Here is a 17872-nt window from a genome sequence, read left to right on the forward strand (position 1 = left end):
TTACTCTTCCATTTATTAACTCAAATTCTAATAACCTTGAAAATTAACCCTAATACTTTTTAAGTAGTATTAACTATACCTTCATTCTTTAGTCTTTTATTACTGAATCCCACGTAGCTTTATTCTTCATCATTTTGCCTCAAACCAATGTCTGACTTACTGATTTACAATGACATTGTAATATTTATATTTAGTAGATGCTGAAAGCTTTCTCCTTGGTAATTACATACTGGAAAAGAATTTGGTTTTAAATTCTTTACAACTGAAAAATTGTCTTAACATTTCCTTATCACGTTATCTCAACCTTCTTTACAATTTTTGAAGCTGAATTTATATTCCATTTGCCTCTTCAGCATACCTCTCTTCACCGTGTTAGTTTAAGACAGCTCCACCTGCCCCAATTAGTCTCCAATGGAGAACAGTTCTAGTTGTGAGAAGAGGCTAAGGCATCTGTGCATTCCTCCCACCATCAGGGTTGTCACCTGATGCTCCACTCAAAGCACGTCTTCAGTCTCACATTAGCAGAGCAGTCACAGGCTCTTGTCTAATATTTTTGGCCTTAGGACCAGAAAATCTCAAAAAATATCACCTGGACTTCTCCATTTTTCTGCTTCTTCCCTGACGTCTCCTACAATTCAACCAGCTTCGTGTGATTTTTGCCTAGTTCTCAAAAACAGCTGACACATTTTTGCTGAAACATAACACTGAATAAAAATGTCAGACAAACATGAACAGTGCACATCATAGAGGTTTTCAGCTCAAATTATAAACAATTATCTATAGTGTTGATGCAAATGATGAAAAAATTATATGTACAATTTCTAGGTTCAAGTTAAAGTTCTTATTGACTGTGCAAAGTACATTTTTTACAATTTGTATTATAGTAGAGTCTGGGGAACTAAATGAAGATTAGGCTCCAATGTACTAAGCACTGTACATACACAGTTTTAAAATTTGAAAATTGTTATTAACCAATGCATCAAACTGAAAATAAACAAACAATTATGTAAACTTACAGTGGCTTTAGGTATTAAAATTACTTCAGGATTTTAGTTAGGAACATTCTATGGTAATATCCTCAGTGACTAACCTTGCTCAGTACTGAGTTGGCTACTGGAAATGATCACCCGTACAATGCGTAGTGCCACTGATCACAGACCTACAAGTACACCTGCTTTCTCGATTCCTGGTTTGTTTCCCCAAATCCTGCAGAGGCAGGTTCCCACAGTCACTGCCGCAGGTGTTTCCAGCCCTGCAGTTGAGCCACAGTTCACCTCCCCTGAACACTGGTAAAAAGCAACGTTGTGGCTTCCCAGCCTGGGAATTGAACTGGGTAGAAATTAACTGGGGAGAAACCTGGCACGCTTCCCAAAAGAGCCGGCACACAGGGTTTGTGTACAAGGTCTTCAGGAGCACGTTAAACCTCATTCAGAACTTCAGTGTTACTTGTTTTGGTTCTGTTACCTGGTGCACCAGAGGCCAGACTCAGGGACGCACCGCATCAGGGGTGAGAGATGACAAGAGCTGTTTCAGCCTCGGCATTCGGGATGAACCGCAGCCGATTCAGGGCAGAGAGCAGCTCTTCAGGGTTTTCTGTGGGGATTGGCTTTGGTTTGGCGAGCAAAGAGGAATGAGACAGGCAGAAGCGGGAATCTTCAAGCAGGGGCCTGGCTGTGGACCTCTGAGTGGAAACACTGCTGGGAGCGGAGTCAGGCGGCCTGAGGGGAACAGGGGTCGGGGAGACCTCGGAGGTTACACAGGGGCGGGGGGGGGAAACACTGCTGAGAAGGGCAATTTCAAGGGCAACCTCCACATGAGGCAGGACCCGTGGAAAAAAAAGAAAAAAAAAAGGTGAAGCGCTGGCGTTTGCACAAGGCCGCGCTGACAGGACCCGCCCGCGCTGCAACCGGCTGCCACTGCGCGACTGCGCATGCGCACTCCGGACCGGGGGGGGGGGGGGGGGCGACACTACTGCTGAGCGCATGCGCTGATCCTTCCGGGCTTCTGCCCTGCTTCCCTTCCCCCTCACACCCCCCCTACCCACCCAGCCCCTTCCCGCCTTTGCCATGGCGACACCGAGCGGCCTGATCCGGGCTTTGCACCGCGGGACCCTCGGCCAGGTAACCGGCCGGCGACGCGGGGTCCCCTCCCGGTCTCTCCGGTTGGACCGGCCCAACCGTCAACCCGCCCATCCGGGTGGCTGGGCCGGCGCCGCGCATGCGCGGTGAGGCGGCGGGAGGAGAAAGGCGGGCGGGCCGGGCCGGGCCGGGCCGGGTGCTGTGGGTTCTCGCCGCCCCTCAGGCAGCCGGTCTCTCGGTCCCGCTTTCCAGCTGGTTGTTTCTCAGCCGTAGGGGCTTTGGCTCGACGGGGCACACGGGGTTTAGGGGCGCGGGAGGGAGGGAGGCCTGAGCCAGCAAGCGAGGGGTGTGTGAGGGGGGGTTTCAGCGGCTGGTCCGTGTCTTGGTGGTCGTTCGAGTGCTGAGGTACCAGTGGAGGTTGTTCAGCCTTCGTCTTTAGTTTTGTTCCCTAGAGCATTATCTTCCGATTTTAAATGCAGCTACAGGCTACAAGCTTCTGTATTCTCCAAGAGAAAAAAAAGCAAACCTGCATAGGTGTCTGAACATTAGTTAGAGGATGTATGTCAGCCCTCTGCCTTGGTATTTACACAGCTTCGGTGGGGTGTGGTAGCGGTTAAATTTGCTTCACACATTTGGGATTTTCATTGTCACCATAAGGAACAGGAATTTGCATTTCCCCCCCCCCCCCCCCCCCCTCCAAATTCTGTTACAAAATTGAAATAGAGGAGCAATTGATTGCACTTGGGAAGATACCCTAAGCAGTCGGCCAAGTCAGGTAGGAATATATTTGGTGAGCATGTGGTTGTACGCAACCTCCTTCATAAAGTTTTCTGTCTTTAAATTATTTGCCTCACCAATCTAAATTTTTATGTAGCTTGTAGTCTTGTTTTTTAAAATGAGTCAAAGAATTATTTATTAAAACAATCTGATAACAGTAGTACTAATGTTGTATCATTTTAGTGAATGTTTGTTTCCCTTAGCTGGACAACTGGCTTTTTCATGAAAATCATGCTCGCGTTTGTATATCATCCAAATCCTGAACGGTATGCGATGTTTCTATAATGGAACACTTTATCCAGAATGGGTGTCAGTTGCTTGTGAGCAGAAATAGGGTATGTAGAAGATGAAAGATGGCTTTCGGTTTCTTGGCGTTATCTGTGCTGTCTGTGACCTTGCAGCAACTGAACTCTGTTACCCTCAACCACGGAGCTGTTATTCTGAGAATTTCAAGCTAAAACATACGCTAATACACAAAAAGTTGATGTATGTAGTGGGGAGTATGGGTAAACTACAAGTTTCAGAAATACTTGTGTTACTTCAGAACTAGGATTCTTAAGGTTAAACTTAAGAAATGAAGGCATATCTCAGTTGTCAGGATAGCTAATAGCATGCAAATTACCTCGATTCTGCCCTTTCTGTTGAGGAGGCAGAGTGAGAGGGAAAGAGGGAGAACCTGTTATCCCTTTATGAAACATTCATAACCGATATTTTACTTAGTAACTGTCTGCTTCCTACTAGGTGTTACTGTAAGGCAGAGGTAAGGTTTCTGCTTATATTTTTTTGTTTCAGAATTCATATGTGTATAAGACTACCTTGAATTTTTACCATATAGAAGACTTAAGAAGTCTTGTCATGGCATACTCAATGAGCTTGTTGGGTGTTTCCATTCCTTCAGGTGTTGTGATTGCATTTCACTTATGTGTATCTAAGTCTTGCTAGGTTTTTAAGACTTCAAATCTGAACAGTTACACTGTCCCTGTAATATGTTTGTCAAAGCAAACAACATGCAGATCTTGCAAAGATGCCTCAAACCACTCTTTATTTTTAGAAAAGAACTACAAAGTTCCTTGAAAAATATTGAGAGGGTTTGTATATGCTTATTCTTCCAGCTACTCATGGTGGCTCTTTGGGATCTGTTCAATATCCTAGCAGGTACCCACCCTCCCCTGCCTTCATTCCTCTAGCAAAGGGTTCTGGTTTATCTTGTGTAATATAGAAATCTGCTCTGAGGGAACTTGGCTCTATTATATCATAATACTCACTCTGACATGAACTTCCTCACCACCTCTGAGTTGCAGGTCAAGATTACTCATCAGGTGCTTTGTCACCTGGTTACTGTTACCTGATGTCCTTTAGATGTGATAGCTCTAAGAAAGTACTTCCCATTACTCTTTAAATGTTTTAATTTAAAAAACAAGAAGCCCAAAGTTAGTCCTGGTTATGTAACTTCATACTGCCCACCCCCAGATAACAGTAGTAATTTAAGTTGTTTCTCTGATTTTAAATTTGCAAGTCCAATACGCTGTGAGCTTCTGTCACTTTCCTCTCTCACTGTAAGTGCCCTCTTAGGTCTATCTGAAAAGAACTGCACTGGAATTGAAGTGGTACTTCAGTGCTTCTTCAAAAGAATTGAAGAAAAAAAGCTGTCTTCCTAATTTATGCTGTTCCTGTTGCCAGACCGGACTTCAGAGTAGTTCAGCTACTTATGGCAGGCAGCTTGGAGCAGATCATGTATTTGCTGTGTGCTAATGAGAAATATTCAAATTTCAAGCTGGAAATGTGTTTGTCTTCAAGCTTGAGCAGTATATATCTACTGGTTCCCTTATAGTTTTGATGTTTAAGTGTTTGATAATGCAGTCGTTATTAGAAGATGTAATTTCTGTGGTTTCAGCTTTGTTTCACTGTAGTGCATAGTTCATCGTTATGCTGGATTTATCATGCTGTGGAAAAGTTCCTTTATAATTCTTATACATATTTCTAGGGCACAACTAGAATATATAGACATGTGGTTAAGAAGAAAGTAGTATTTTGTTGGAGAGATTAATTATGTTTTGGGTATCTTGACTTTTAAGAGCTTATTTTCAAATTCCTTGATTTACTGTTCTTCAGTGGTCTCTAAGCCAGGGTTATAGAAAGTCATTTCATCAAGTCTGTTCCTTTGGTAACACACTCTTAAAAATGGCAACTAACAGGTACTCCAGGGAGTTACTGATAAAATTCTGAGAAATCCACCTATGGCATAACCTGTCAGTAGGAAAATTTAATCTAAGGTGAGTCAGTCAGCTGTTGGTCTACGACCTGATAAAATATGAATTAGGTTTAGTCCTGTCAGCAAAGCTCTAGAAGTTGTGGCTATCAATGTAAGTGTTCAGTTATATCTTAAATCTTACTAAATCAGGCCTCACGTTGTGTCAGCAAATTTCATGGGTTAGCTGTTCCATCAGTATCTTCAACTGATAATCTCTCTGTAGTCTCATTGTTGCAAAGCCAAATCATTTAAGATCAGAAGTGGCCAGTGGTCGAATCCCAGCCTGTGTAGGCTTTTTTTTCCTCCAATTCAGACCTTCATTCCTAACTGTAACAGCTGCTGATGGGGGGGGGAAATCGAAGTGAATGAAGTAAAGAGAAGGGGCTGTTTGTGCTTAGGTGATTAGGGAAGAAAATCTTACCTATCAGCAGTACTACAAATGCCAGTGAGTAACTGTGGAGCAGTTCTGTATTGGTGTGAACTCAAGCTCTTGGACAGGGTATCTCTTTTTCTCCTCTATACCCCATAACGGACTTCTAATTTGTTCAGAGAGGAGCCTAGTTAGCATTGCACATACCCTCTTCAGACTCTCTGATCTACATAGCTCCTGCTGCACAGTATGTTTGAGACATACCAGAAGGTAGTTTACCACCTACCTTCACTGTTACCCCAGTGAAGCAGAAGAATGATGACTTATTGCTTTTGATTATAGAGTGTCATACATCACTAGATGGCTTTCCAGGCTCCCAGCTGGAGGCCTGCTTTTAGATGTTACTTGCCTTCAAGGAGGAGACAGGAGACTTTGGCACCATTTTTCTTTTCTAGTAGCAAAGTAGTTATCACTGTTACAGTTATTGTAAGAATAATCTAATATCTATATTGCTTTTCTTCCTGATAGCATCTTTTAAAGAAAACATAATCCTCTCATTTTGCTGCCTTTTCTCCTACCCTGGTCTTCCCTCTTTGATAGGTAAGCCTTCCCTGGCCTTCACATGTGATCTGTTACAATGGCTGTATTGTTGTTGCTAAGCTGTACGTTTTGATGTCCCACAACCTTCATCTCTTGTCAGCTTTCACAGGAGTGATGCATTGGGACATGGATTCTCTTTTAGCTTTATGTGATGCAGAACCGCATCTTCCAGCCACAAGAGTTGGTATTTTTTTAACACAAAATAATTCCCTTTCCTCTCTGGTGCCAGAATTTGATTGTTTTTTTTCTGGCACTCAGAGTTGGGTTTGCTGTAATGAAACTCGGGACAGTGACTCTAGCAGGCACTGTTCAGGTTGTACAAAGAGAAGATTGGTTTGAGTCCCACAGCCCCAAGAATGCTGCTTCTACCTCGTGGTGAGTGCTGCACAGAAGACATCTCTGGTGAATGTTTAGTCAGGACCACTGCAAGTACAAGACCTTCAAATGCAAGGAATCTTAGCCAACATGTTGATAATCTTAGTAGCTCACTTAGGAATGTTCCTGTTTCTTTACCTGAGTTAATATCTGGAAAAAAAATGCCACAGGATAAATCCCTGTAGGTAGTTTCTCTAGCTTGCTTTACAGTTTGTGACCAAAGGGGGTGCTAAAATCAAGACGCATTTACTGTGTCTTCCTGTACTGTGACAGCCTAGTGGGTCTCGAGGCCAAAGTTAGACTAATCTGGCATGCTTTGCTCTTAACAAATCCATGCTTGCTGTTGTTTTCCTCTAGTTATCTTCTAGGGAATTGCAAAAGATGGGTTTTGTTCACTGAGAATTGATGCTAAGCAGACTACCTCCCAGACTGCTCCTATTTTCCTGTATATTTGGAGACAGGAGTGACATTTGTCCTTTTTTGGTCTTCTGATCCTTTGCTAGGCCTCTGTGAACCTCAGTGATTCTGGCTAGTATTCTCAGTACTTTAAGAAGAGATCTTCAGACTGGTTGGCTCTGATGAAATTGGATTCATTTTTTGAGGAAGTATTGTTCTTTCTGTATTCAGGCTACCTGATCACTCCATTGTTACTGTGCTAGCATGTTAATGACTGGTCATGTTTCCTATTTTTTAATGAAGGTGGCTGTGAAAAAGGCAGTTAGATAAAAATTGAAGGGTTGTTTTGGAGGAGACCTTTAAAATGCTTTTCTCCAGACTGCAAATTTAAAATTTTTAGCTATAGTTACCATATGGGTTCTGGAGAAAGGAAGTAACTGAAATTACCAGGCCTTAATCCTTAAGGATTTCAAAGATTGTAGTTAAAACTATAGTGGGAGAGAGAGCTCAATTTTTAGTATCATTCAGGTGTATTATGAATGAAATGCAAACAATTTAAAAGCATCCATGTTCCCATCTTGAATTTGTTGCTGTCACGTAAGGGTCACTTTGTTAACCATTAATGAAATGAGTCCCCAGATACGTGTAACAAGCTGCACACATACACAGGTTACTTCAGCAGGTCAACTTCAGAACGTCTGTCCAGGCAGTCCTGTACCGAGATTGATGGATTTGCAGAGAGTTTTTTAAGTGCCTGCCTTGGATTTATGATTGTGACAGTCCCCAGTGTAGCATCTTTTTCTTCCAGAGAGCACGAAGTTTGGAAGTAGCAAAGTGCTTTTGACTCAGAAAAAAAGCTGGAAATGCAGATACCTGTTAGACAGCAAAGACCCATGCTGTTTCCTGGTGTCCAGTATGGGGTTGTTCAGTGTGTTATAATCTACAGGACCTTTAGGAAAGATCTAAGTGACTTGAGAAATGCTTTTGAAATACAAGTAGCCTCTATGTAGATTCATGTGTAGAAATTGGTAACTTTTTTTTAAATTCCTGTTTTCCTGAATTTTAACCCTTTTTGACTATTGTTGTTGGGCAGAGATGCTAAAAGTTATTTCGTTACCTGACTGCTCCTGAAGCCAGCTGGATTTAGCAACATGTTCCAGCCTTTGGACTAAACCTCTAGTGTCCCCTATCCAGGTGGGAATGGAATTCTTTCCTAACCAGTCATTTGTTTTTATTTTAATCACTAAATAACTTATGTTTAATCCTTTAGGGAAACTGGCTTATCTTTCAGATAAAGAATTGGAAGTGTTCTCTATGCCAGAATGAAACCATTAGCTTGTGTATCATTTTCAGAGCTGAAAGGAAGTTAGTATGCAGTGAGAATATACATTTCTTGGGTCTTCACTGGGTTTGAGAGAACTCAGATTTCCACACAGATTTATTAGACCTTCCAGTCATAGAGACCCTTCTCCTGATCTGCCTTGCTTAATGCCTTGTCTCTAGTGAATTTTGGCCACTGTTGTAGCTGCACAGGAGAGAGCCCCCATTGTAGACAGAAATGAAGGATCTTTGAGGCGTGAACGGGTCCTATTCATTTCCATAATGGAGTTCTAACAATAAAGTCTGGCAAACGTAGATTGTTTTAGCAGGAAACAGCCCTTTATTCTGGCGTCTTGGCAGGGCTTGGGTAGAGTCCCACCATTCTTTCCCCCTCTGGTCCTTGCTTTCAGTCTCTTGGCGGAGCCTGTTTTTTCTCTTGAGAGACTTCTGCTTTTATTAACTTGTTTTTGTACAGTGAGTTTAATGAAAGATGCTACTCTGGCAGTCCTGGATGTTGAAGTTTTGTGTAAATTTCTCTGGTGCATACGTTGGACAAACATACTGTGAATTGTACAGTCTGTAGTGGATCACCTCTCTCTCTAGACCGCAGACTGGGGGTCTTGTTTTAATGCTGTTTCATTGGCAGATAGAATTTCCATTTACTAATACAGCAAGTGCTATTCTAGACATTCAACAATTACTTTTTCCATGACACAAGTTGTGGTTTATGCTGGGACTCTAGGGTTAGATGAACAAACATTTTGTGGAGTTGACTCGAGTTACAGTAGGATCAGAAGTTGAAGTGAAGAAAACCCTTAAACATTAAGTCAGTTAAGTCACCTTAGATCGTATATTTTTTGAGCTCTGCTGAGTTCGTAAGTAATGAATTGGAATTGTTTTCCTTTTGGTTATTTGAGCTGTTGACTGTAACAATACCATTCTTGGAGTCCCCAACTCAGACAAATCGCATAGCAGATTTTTAAAATTTTCTCTTGTATCAGGCAAATCTATGTATCCATTGGACAGGATTACAAACATTTTTGCCCCAGAGATGTCCACCTTGAGAGTGTGCTGAAGTTCTCACTGCGAGGGAAAGGAAATAGATATATATTTGTATATATGTATACACACACACACAAATATACAATGAAGTATATATACTTTTTCATTTCCCTCGTTCTTGTGCTGAAATGTGATGATTGCTACCAGAAGTGAAATGTCTGCTTTTACTTTTAACTTCGAGTTCTTTGAATTGTGCTAGGGATTGGTTCCACTTCTTGGAGCTGGCAGAAGTAATGGAAAGGTGAAGTTTACCCAATTGCTTTGGTGATGTCTGCACAGTATCTGAATGAAGAACTATGTTGTGTGGAGGGAGCACTAATAGGGGTTTCCTCAATTTTCATGGTCTTGCACATAGGTCATGTTATAAACTCCTGCCAGGATGCAGATGTTATCTTCATAACCAGGCAGATAAAACCCTGCTATGCTTCATTTGTATTTAGATGGTACTTTCATAACTGTACAGACTAGGAACTTTTTTTTTGTTTAGATTACCTTGGAGCCTTACAGTGCACATTAGAAGGTGAATGAAGTGCTTCTTGTTGATATTTCCAAGTGGGAAACGGCTTGTCTAGTTCACCTACTTACGTGGGTGTTAATATGTATGTTCCTGCTCAGAAAGATCCCAGGGTTGGATAGTGCTAAGTTTCCATTTTTGAGGCTCAGAGCTCCTGTATAACTCTTCTAATTCCCAGAAGTATTCAGAAGCTAAAGTGAGATGAAATTGTATACATTCTCCCACTCTGACAGATGGAGTATATATGGTTTTGAATCCCATCAACTGTCATTTCTGGTCACATACACTCAGTGACAGTCAAATATTATGCCTTGGTCTTCATAGTGTCCTCCTCACAATCTGGATGCTGAACTATTAATCTCATTTGGAAGGTTGTTGGCCAGCATCCAAAAAATGAATTGCTAGCATCATCACAACTTCCTAGGCTCACGTTATCTTTTTTTACTTTTGCCAGGTGCATAGTTCAGACTTTGGAATCTGCCATGTTAGCTGTGCCTTGGAAAAGATACAGCAACATTTCCCTGTTAATAAAAGTCTCCAGGCTTCCTGATGATCTCACCAAAGATTCACATAGCAACTATTTCTGTCACTTGCTTTCACACTTGTAGATACTCTAATATCCCTGTCTTTTGGCAGTGAGATTGCTACATGGCCTGTTTTGAGCTTATCCAACAGCAGGAACAGTTCTTTTCAGGGATTCTGCCTTAATCCTAGGTCTCATGGGCATTCACTTTTCTGCTTACTAGCATGGCTTTTTACATTAACAACAGCAAAGAAATATGGGGAGGTACAAACTTTTGATGACAGAACCATGTTATGCTATCCTTCCTAAATATAATTTTTTATAGCCACATCAAAGTTTCTTTCAAAGGTGGTCTTTGACTTCTACTTGAATTGGGTTATCCATTTGCAAATATTTTTCTTGAAATCACATACTTGCCAAGATGTGGAAAGACTTTACTTAATAGGCATCCATAGGGTGCTTTCCGTTTGCATGGAAAGAACAAAACAGTTTCAAACATTTCAAAGCCTCTTTGTTGCTTATGTAAAGGGAATGAGGGGTCCAGCCCTCTGAATTCCTGACCGAATCTCATTTTGCATCTCTGCTGGCAACAAATTAGCCCATGTAATTGCTGCCACCAAGAATGAGTACACATTCCACTCTTCATACAATTCCACTGGTTTTTTTGTTTCTTTTTCTGCAAGATAACCATATTGGAGATCTTTGCAGAGTTAAAGCAATGTCAGCACTTTGCACGTTCAGCAAGCATTAAGCCAGGTCAGAACAGCCAAAGGTGCTGTTACTCCCTTCAGAGGGACATTTTTACAGTTGGGCATGCAACATTGATTGTAAGCCTCTAGTATAATACTTGGCAATACTCAGAGGAAGATGGTATATTACACAACTCTGGGATACCTGCAGTACAAATAGTCAGCTTCTTTTACACTAATGTACTCCAAAGGGTACACCCAAATTGAGACTTGGTAATTTGCCTGGCTTCCTGTGGGCCAGTTTGAATAATACAAGTAAATTAGCAAGGGAGAGCTCATCTTTAAGACAAATCAGTAAGTGTCACACACAAACTAGGGAACTTTTAATTTGACATTTCTGGGCTCAAGGTATGTAATAAGCGGGACCGTGACTACTGTTTGCTGTGACTTGGGTGGTGTGTGCTGTGGCCGTTCTAGTCTCACAGGTCATGTTCTGTAAACTTCTACATGCTTTACGTCTCAAACGTGATAACCCTTAATTGTACTGCTACAAATCCTTACCTGTATTGCTTTTGTTTTTACGTTCCTTAGATGTTAGTGACCAAGGGGCAGACTTTTTTAAGCAGCATTTTATTGTGCTAGTGGCTGAAGATTCTGGTGCTTGTTAGATATCAGTTCTACAAGAACTTCTTCTTGTGTAAGCAAAGAATTTGCTCTGTATACAGAAAACTTCATCAGTTGTAAATTCAGTCTGCTTGTTCAATGGAAATATAGACACTACACTCATCCTGTCTTCAACTCAACCTTAGATTAAATTCCTTAAGAAGAGACTATAGCTTTTATTGATCCTTTACTTCTTGGGGTCAGTGCTTGTACCTGAACTAGGGCATCCAGATGAGCTTCTGTGCTCCTGGACGCAGGAACATGCCTTGGCTACATCTTCTTGGAGGGCAAGACCTGAGCACAAATGAACCTCTCTGTCTTTGTCCCCCTCATCTGTTCCTCATCCATTGTTTGTCCTTTCTGTGGAAACAGCCCAGTCTGGTGATTTCAGGACCAACCTGCACTGATAAAACCAGTTTAAATATAGTCTGTAAGTATTGTCTGTCTTCAGAAAAAGTTTTTTAAATTCTGTAAAAGTCCCTGATATGAGTATGATTATTATGTTGCAAACATTTAAATTGATAGAATTCTCTTCAGCATAGACAAGCAGGACCAGCTGTAGCATTTTCTTTGTGCCTGTGTGCACCATTAGGGAATTTACTGAGACTTCCACATCCTAAGGCCTCTCAGCAGCCATCAGGTGGTTTTAAAACTTTCCTTTTCACCTGAGATGAATTTCAGGCAGTGACCACAAGGTGAAAGTTTTTGAACAGCTGTGTTAATTTTGGCCCCATGTGAAATGAAGCCAGCTTTTCCTTGCTACAGGAAATTGCCAAATAAAATAATGGAGAGGAAATGAACTACTCTTTGAGTTTCTAGGACAATATTCTGAAGAAACATAGTAATTCCAAACAAAAAATATTTTTTAAAAAACATCCGTCTAGATGTAAGTTGATAGTCTTTGTTTATATCCCATAGGGCAATCTTGGTAGCAAGCAGACTCCTCACTTGAACAAAATATACAAAAAATAAAATAAACTCTCTTTCAGCTAGAGGTCAGAGAAGGAGCAAAAGTGATCAGATGTTTTTAAGAGATTTGGATACTACTGTGATCAAAAACATAAAACTTCTTTAATTTCTCTGGGAGGGAAGTATTTAGTTATGGGGGCATTCTTTAGCTTTTTGTTTTGCTTTAAGATTGTGATGTTTTTGGTATTTAAAATGGTTTCATTTATTAACTTAAAAGATGATCAACATTTCATATATCAAATAACCTATGTTTATAATTTAGAAATACAATACACTTTTCTCTACATTTTGATAGTAATGTCTGTATTGTAGCAAAATGAGTGCTAATTCTTCACTTGTTGCTATCAGTTTTATTCTATTAAAGTAGTGTACGCTTCTGAACGTAGGTGTATACCAGTTTACAAGTATTAAATGTTCACCTGTATTTCACATCTCTTGACAACATGGAGTGGTTTTTCAAAGCATATCAGTGTTCAGCTGCTACCTGTGAGAAGGCCTCAATTCTTAAATTTTGTTAAATGCAGGTAGAAAGACTTTAATCTTAAAATGCCATGAGATCTAGCCTATCTAAACAGAAGTCTAATTTCTCTTCCATCCTCTTTGGTCATTGCATTTTGATGTTAATCATGCCTATATTAGGTCATAGGCTCAGAGGACCAGAGGAGACCCAGCTAGAGGTGATCTGGTGCTTTCCTGGCCCAAAATAAAACTCAGCTGCCCCTACATCTTTATCAACACTCTCGTGTATTTTTATTTTTTTTAAATAAAGAACCTCTCTAAGCACTCTTCTTAAATGTTTTCTTACTGTTGAAAAGTTTTCTTTACATCTGGTCTGAATCTTTCTTACTGCAACTTAAGCTCATTGTTTCTTACCCTATTAACCATGGTCCCAAAAGTCATATGTGGAAGGCTACATATTGAAGGCATGTTTAAGACCGTGTCACTCCACAGTCTTCCTTCCACTGGACTAAACCTCAGTTCTTTCAGGCTTTCCTCCATAGTCTTATTTCTGAGGTCTTTCACTGGACTTGACTGTACTTCTATGGCCTCTTTTCTACCACTGTTTTGAAACACAGGACCTAACACATCTCCCAGTGCACCAGCTTGAAGCCATCCTCATCGTGAGTAGGATGAGTAAATTGTTTTGTGTCTTCTGGATTTTAACCCTATTAATATATTCCTGTGCAACTTTTGCTGTATTTTGTACAAGTGGTGGTTTTGCAGCAGCATGATACTGATTCATACTCACCTTCTAAAATGGTACAAATTCCAGATCCTGTTCTGCAGTTGTTGCCTGGACAGCTGTTCTCCTTCCTGTGTTTGTGCAGTTGAGTAGTCCTTTCTGTATAGATCCAGGTACCTTTGCTGGGGAAATAGCATGCTGGTTTTTTAGACTCTTTCTTCACTTTGTCAATATCATTTTGAGCCCTTATCATCCTTCCACCTTGGTGTCATCTGCAGGTTTAATGAATACTCTTTATTTCATCATCCAGATTACTCATGAAGATATTAAGATATTAAATAATACTGGACCCAAGAGAAAACCCTGTAAAACTGTGTTTGGTATATCTTTCCACAACCACTATAAGCCATCAATAAGTGCCATTTGGGGTTTTTTCTGTCTGTCCAGTTCCACCCACAGCATATATTATGTTTGAGGTGCTATTTCTTTAGCTTGTGGGAAACTGAGATAATATTGGAACTTAATGAAAATCAGGATATAACCTGTAGTACTTCTCCATTCCAGCATCTGTTGTGCTATAGAAGGTTGAGTGATCTGACATCACCAGTTCTTGAGAAATACTGCTGTCTGCTGTTTATAGCTGTAATTTCTTGTAAGTTCTTTATTTGTTCCTGTATTTTTCCAAGAACTGAAGTTAAGCTGACTGATGGGGAGTAACTCCCCTTAGGTGAGGTCCCAGGGCAGAGCTTGGGGCTCTCTGCTCGCTCCCTGGGCTGCTGCCGCTGTGCCAGCGCGCTTTCTGCCAGCCCACGGGGCTGCAGCTGGATCAGGAGGAAGGCAGACCTGGTGGGTGCTTCGAAGAACTGTTTCCAGAAGGCATCTGTGCCCTCAAATTTTCATTTGGTTGCTGCTACTTCAGCCACACTGTTCAATGAACAGTAAACTAGTTTTTCTATGGATTTGTGTCTTAGGGGTGTTCTCTGCAGTGTAATAAGTCTGTGTCTCTTCTCCCTCGCCTTTTCCCTTGTGTCACCTTCTCCAAGCAATGCCTACAGTACTGTAACTATCAAGTTTTCAGCTTTGAGCATTGTTTGTGTCATCTAATGGATTTGGAAGCAGCACGTACTGAACTGGCCTGACCTTCATTCCTTGCCTGACTGGCCAGAATGTTCCTGCTGATAGTTCAGCACACTAAGCTCCTGCTGCAGCCTCCTGTCAGTGAGGCACTAATTTGCTTTATCTCGTAGCACCTTACTTGTGTGGTAGTAAGAACGTAGTGTTAAGTCCTTTACCCTTTCACTGAGTCTGGGTGAAATGGGCTGATAAGGCCTGCAGTTAATGTTTGTGGTTAGGTAGTTTGATTGGAGAAGCTTTATTGCCTTAGCTTAAAAAAGGGAAGTAAATGGTTTGAGAATGGTTGATGCGGGGTTAAGGCTGATAGGCTGCTGCCTGTCTTGGACCATCTGAGACCTTTAATGGCAGTTCTGTGTAAGCCTTTGAAATCCAGGAGGTGCAGAAGTAGTGCATGTGTCAGTGTGCGTATGACCTGCTCTGTAACTGCTTCTTTTGGGTATGGCTCAGCTTTGAACAGGAGCTGTAACGTGCTGTCCTTCCAGGTGATGTGGAGAACTGTAGGGAAGGAGCATAGCACAAAAAAATAAGACTATTAGGCTGTCTCCTTGCTGAGGAAGACATCGTGGTTTAGAATAAGATTGGTGAGCACCGTTGGCTGCATGCAGACCCAGTGCTTGTTCCTTCACCGGCTGTGCACAAACCCTTCCCGCTCTGTCAAATGTTATCACCACTTCTTGTCCTAGAAGCTCTGCAGAGTACTTGAGCCAGCTCTTCTGTTTTGTAGACTGCTGGCTGCTCGCAAGTCCCCTAGCCAGAGTTTGTATAACCTATTTCACTCGGCACGGGAGGGAAGGGTCCGTGGTTGCCTCGGGTCCAGAGGTACCTTCTGTTGCGTGGCGGTGTGAACTGCGGCAACCTGCTGTAGATAATCCTTGCGCCTGTCAGTACAGCTGTCACTAGCACATTGAGTGGCACGTGGAGCTCATAAAGGCAAATGAGAGAATACATTTGCGGGACGCAGCATACCACATTAAAGGATCCATTTGCTTAGTCATCTTTAACAAGGCAGCATGAGAGGGCAGCCTAACCCAAATGCAGTTATACTGTATTCTTTTGCTAGCCCTAGAGGGCAGAGTTAAATTTATAGGGTGGGGTTAGTATGTGCTGTGAATGTTCCTCCTTTAAATGTGTTTCTCATTTTAAATATAAATATTAAAATCTTACTTAAGTTTAAATATAAATGCATTTGACATTCAAGAAAAGGGTACCAGGCAGTGCTGTTTAAATCTTAATATAGTTCAGTTTCTGGGCAATGAGTTAATCCTTTCTCAGAAGCTATTTATCTGAAAACTTGCTCTGGTCTAAATATATTTCTTTCTAATTTGATGTTAGATCTTTAATCCCTAATTTAAGAATTAAGTATGACGAAATAGCATTTGTACCAGATGAATTTGATGTATTGGATTACCAGTTCAAGATAAACACGTTTTAAAGTTTTCTACAGCAAGTCTGCTGAGAAGTAATTGCTTAAAAAGCAATAAATGAAGCAAAGTCTGTAGTACATAGACTGCTTCTAAGTTTCCCTTTTCCTTAAGTTTTTTTCTATCTCTAATAACATTAACACTTAAATTGTCCCAATTAGGCTTTAAAATTTATGCTTTAGCTAGTAAAATCTGACTCGTCTGGTTTCCCTTCATTTTGCTGCTTAATAGCTGTCTGAAGGCAGGTTTTGCTAAGCCAATATTAATAGGTGAGCATATCATTTTAGGAATGAGAGCTTTGAAGTTGCTAAGTATTAATGAGGGAAATAAAAAAATTGTAGACAGATGCAAAAGATGCAGTAGTTGGGGAACTTCTGTCAGCCAAAGAATTTCTTTTGTCTCTGAGGTTGAGGCAAGTTTCTGGTTTGGGGGTGGGGGGGTGGTTCTTCCCTTTTTGATCCCTGTTGGGAGGATCTTCATGTTTGAAATTTCAAATTTTCCAATTTGTATGTTTTACTCATGTCTGTGTTTTCTTTAATGCTGGTCTTTCTTCCCTTTGACTTTCACATTTTCTTTTTCCTCTGGCAAATTTCAACTTGCTTCATTTTGGGACAGCTAGGGTGAAATGAACCACCACGGATAAAATTATAACAAGAAGAGCAAAGTCTGTGAATGATCCTTTGCTGCTTCCTGAGTTGTTCCAGTCTCATTAATCAGTGCTGGTGCTGTAGAGGCTGTGTGGTGTGTTATGTCGCCAGCACAGCAGCTTCTCCGTCCCTTTCCCCCACCCCCTGCGTGCCTACACAGTGGGGAAAACTAGAGAGGGAAGCCATCAATCTTTCCTGTCGTAGATGTCAGCAGTGATTCTCCTGTCGACTTCCTGCTCTCTGTCGTGCCCACCACCTGTGCTTAGAATTAGCTCTGATGCTGCAGATCTCACTTGGCTCTTCACCTGTTCTGCCCTGACTAAATAGCTGTTAAAATAAAGCAGAGCGGCTAAATGCTATAGCATGTGAATAGTAACCACCACTGTGGGTTGTGGGGTGATGTCTGTTGCAGCTGCTGTTGTAATACTGTCATAATTTTCTGTAACAGCATATTTTTGGGGTCTGAAATCTCTTGCATGTGTTTCAGCCCACAGGTGAGCTTGTGAGCAAGTCTTTTTTTTTTTAATTAAAGATGGAAGTATTTGTTAGATACATTATAGATAGAGGCATAAGCCTATATCTGATCAGTTAGCTTGCTGGGATAGATTTATGAACAAAGTCCAAAGAAATTGATTAGTCTGAAGCTTTGTCCTTAACCTTCAGTTACTCAAAGGATACAATTAGCGAAAGACTCTTTGGGATTTGATTTTTATATCTCTATATCTGGCTGATGGGGGTCTTGAAAATATAAGTGTCCGTCTCCCCCATCACTGGGTAGATTGAGAAGCTGAGATGTACTGCCTCTGTACTTCTAGGGCGGGATTAATGTCATCATCTTATGGTCTGTTGTGTTAAATAATAGGTTTAAACTGGACTCTAACCAGCCAAATGTTTATGTAT

The 17872-nt window shown here is 41.2% G+C and overlaps 1 protein-coding gene across 6 annotated transcripts in view; it reads left to right on the forward strand.

Moving 5' to 3' along the window:
* The first annotated feature begins 2036 nt into the window (after positions 1-2036).
* WARS2 (tryptophanyl tRNA synthetase 2, mitochondrial) overlaps positions 2037-17872 on the forward strand; it is a 49762-nt gene continuing 33926 nt past the window's right edge. For 2 of the 6 annotated variants that reach the window (XR_007509080.1, XM_049824801.1), the window contains exon 1: positions 2037-2120. Coding sequence is in view for 2 of the 6 variants with exons in the window: in XM_049824801.1 (XP_049680758.1) it covers positions 2067-2120 (54 nt within the window). In the remaining 4 variants the exon portion in view is untranslated. Of the gene's footprint in view, positions 2121-2411; positions 3191-3612; positions 3754-6340; positions 6452-17872 lie in introns of those variants that run through there. The other 4 variants (XM_049824804.1, XM_049824802.1, XM_049824805.1 and 1 more) reach the window with 4 other exon arrangements.

Source organism: Accipiter gentilis, chromosome 21, assembly GCF_929443795.1.
Source record: "Accipiter gentilis chromosome 21, bAccGen1.1, whole genome shotgun sequence".
NCBI lineage: Eukaryota > Metazoa > Chordata > Aves > Accipitriformes > Accipitridae > Astur > Astur gentilis.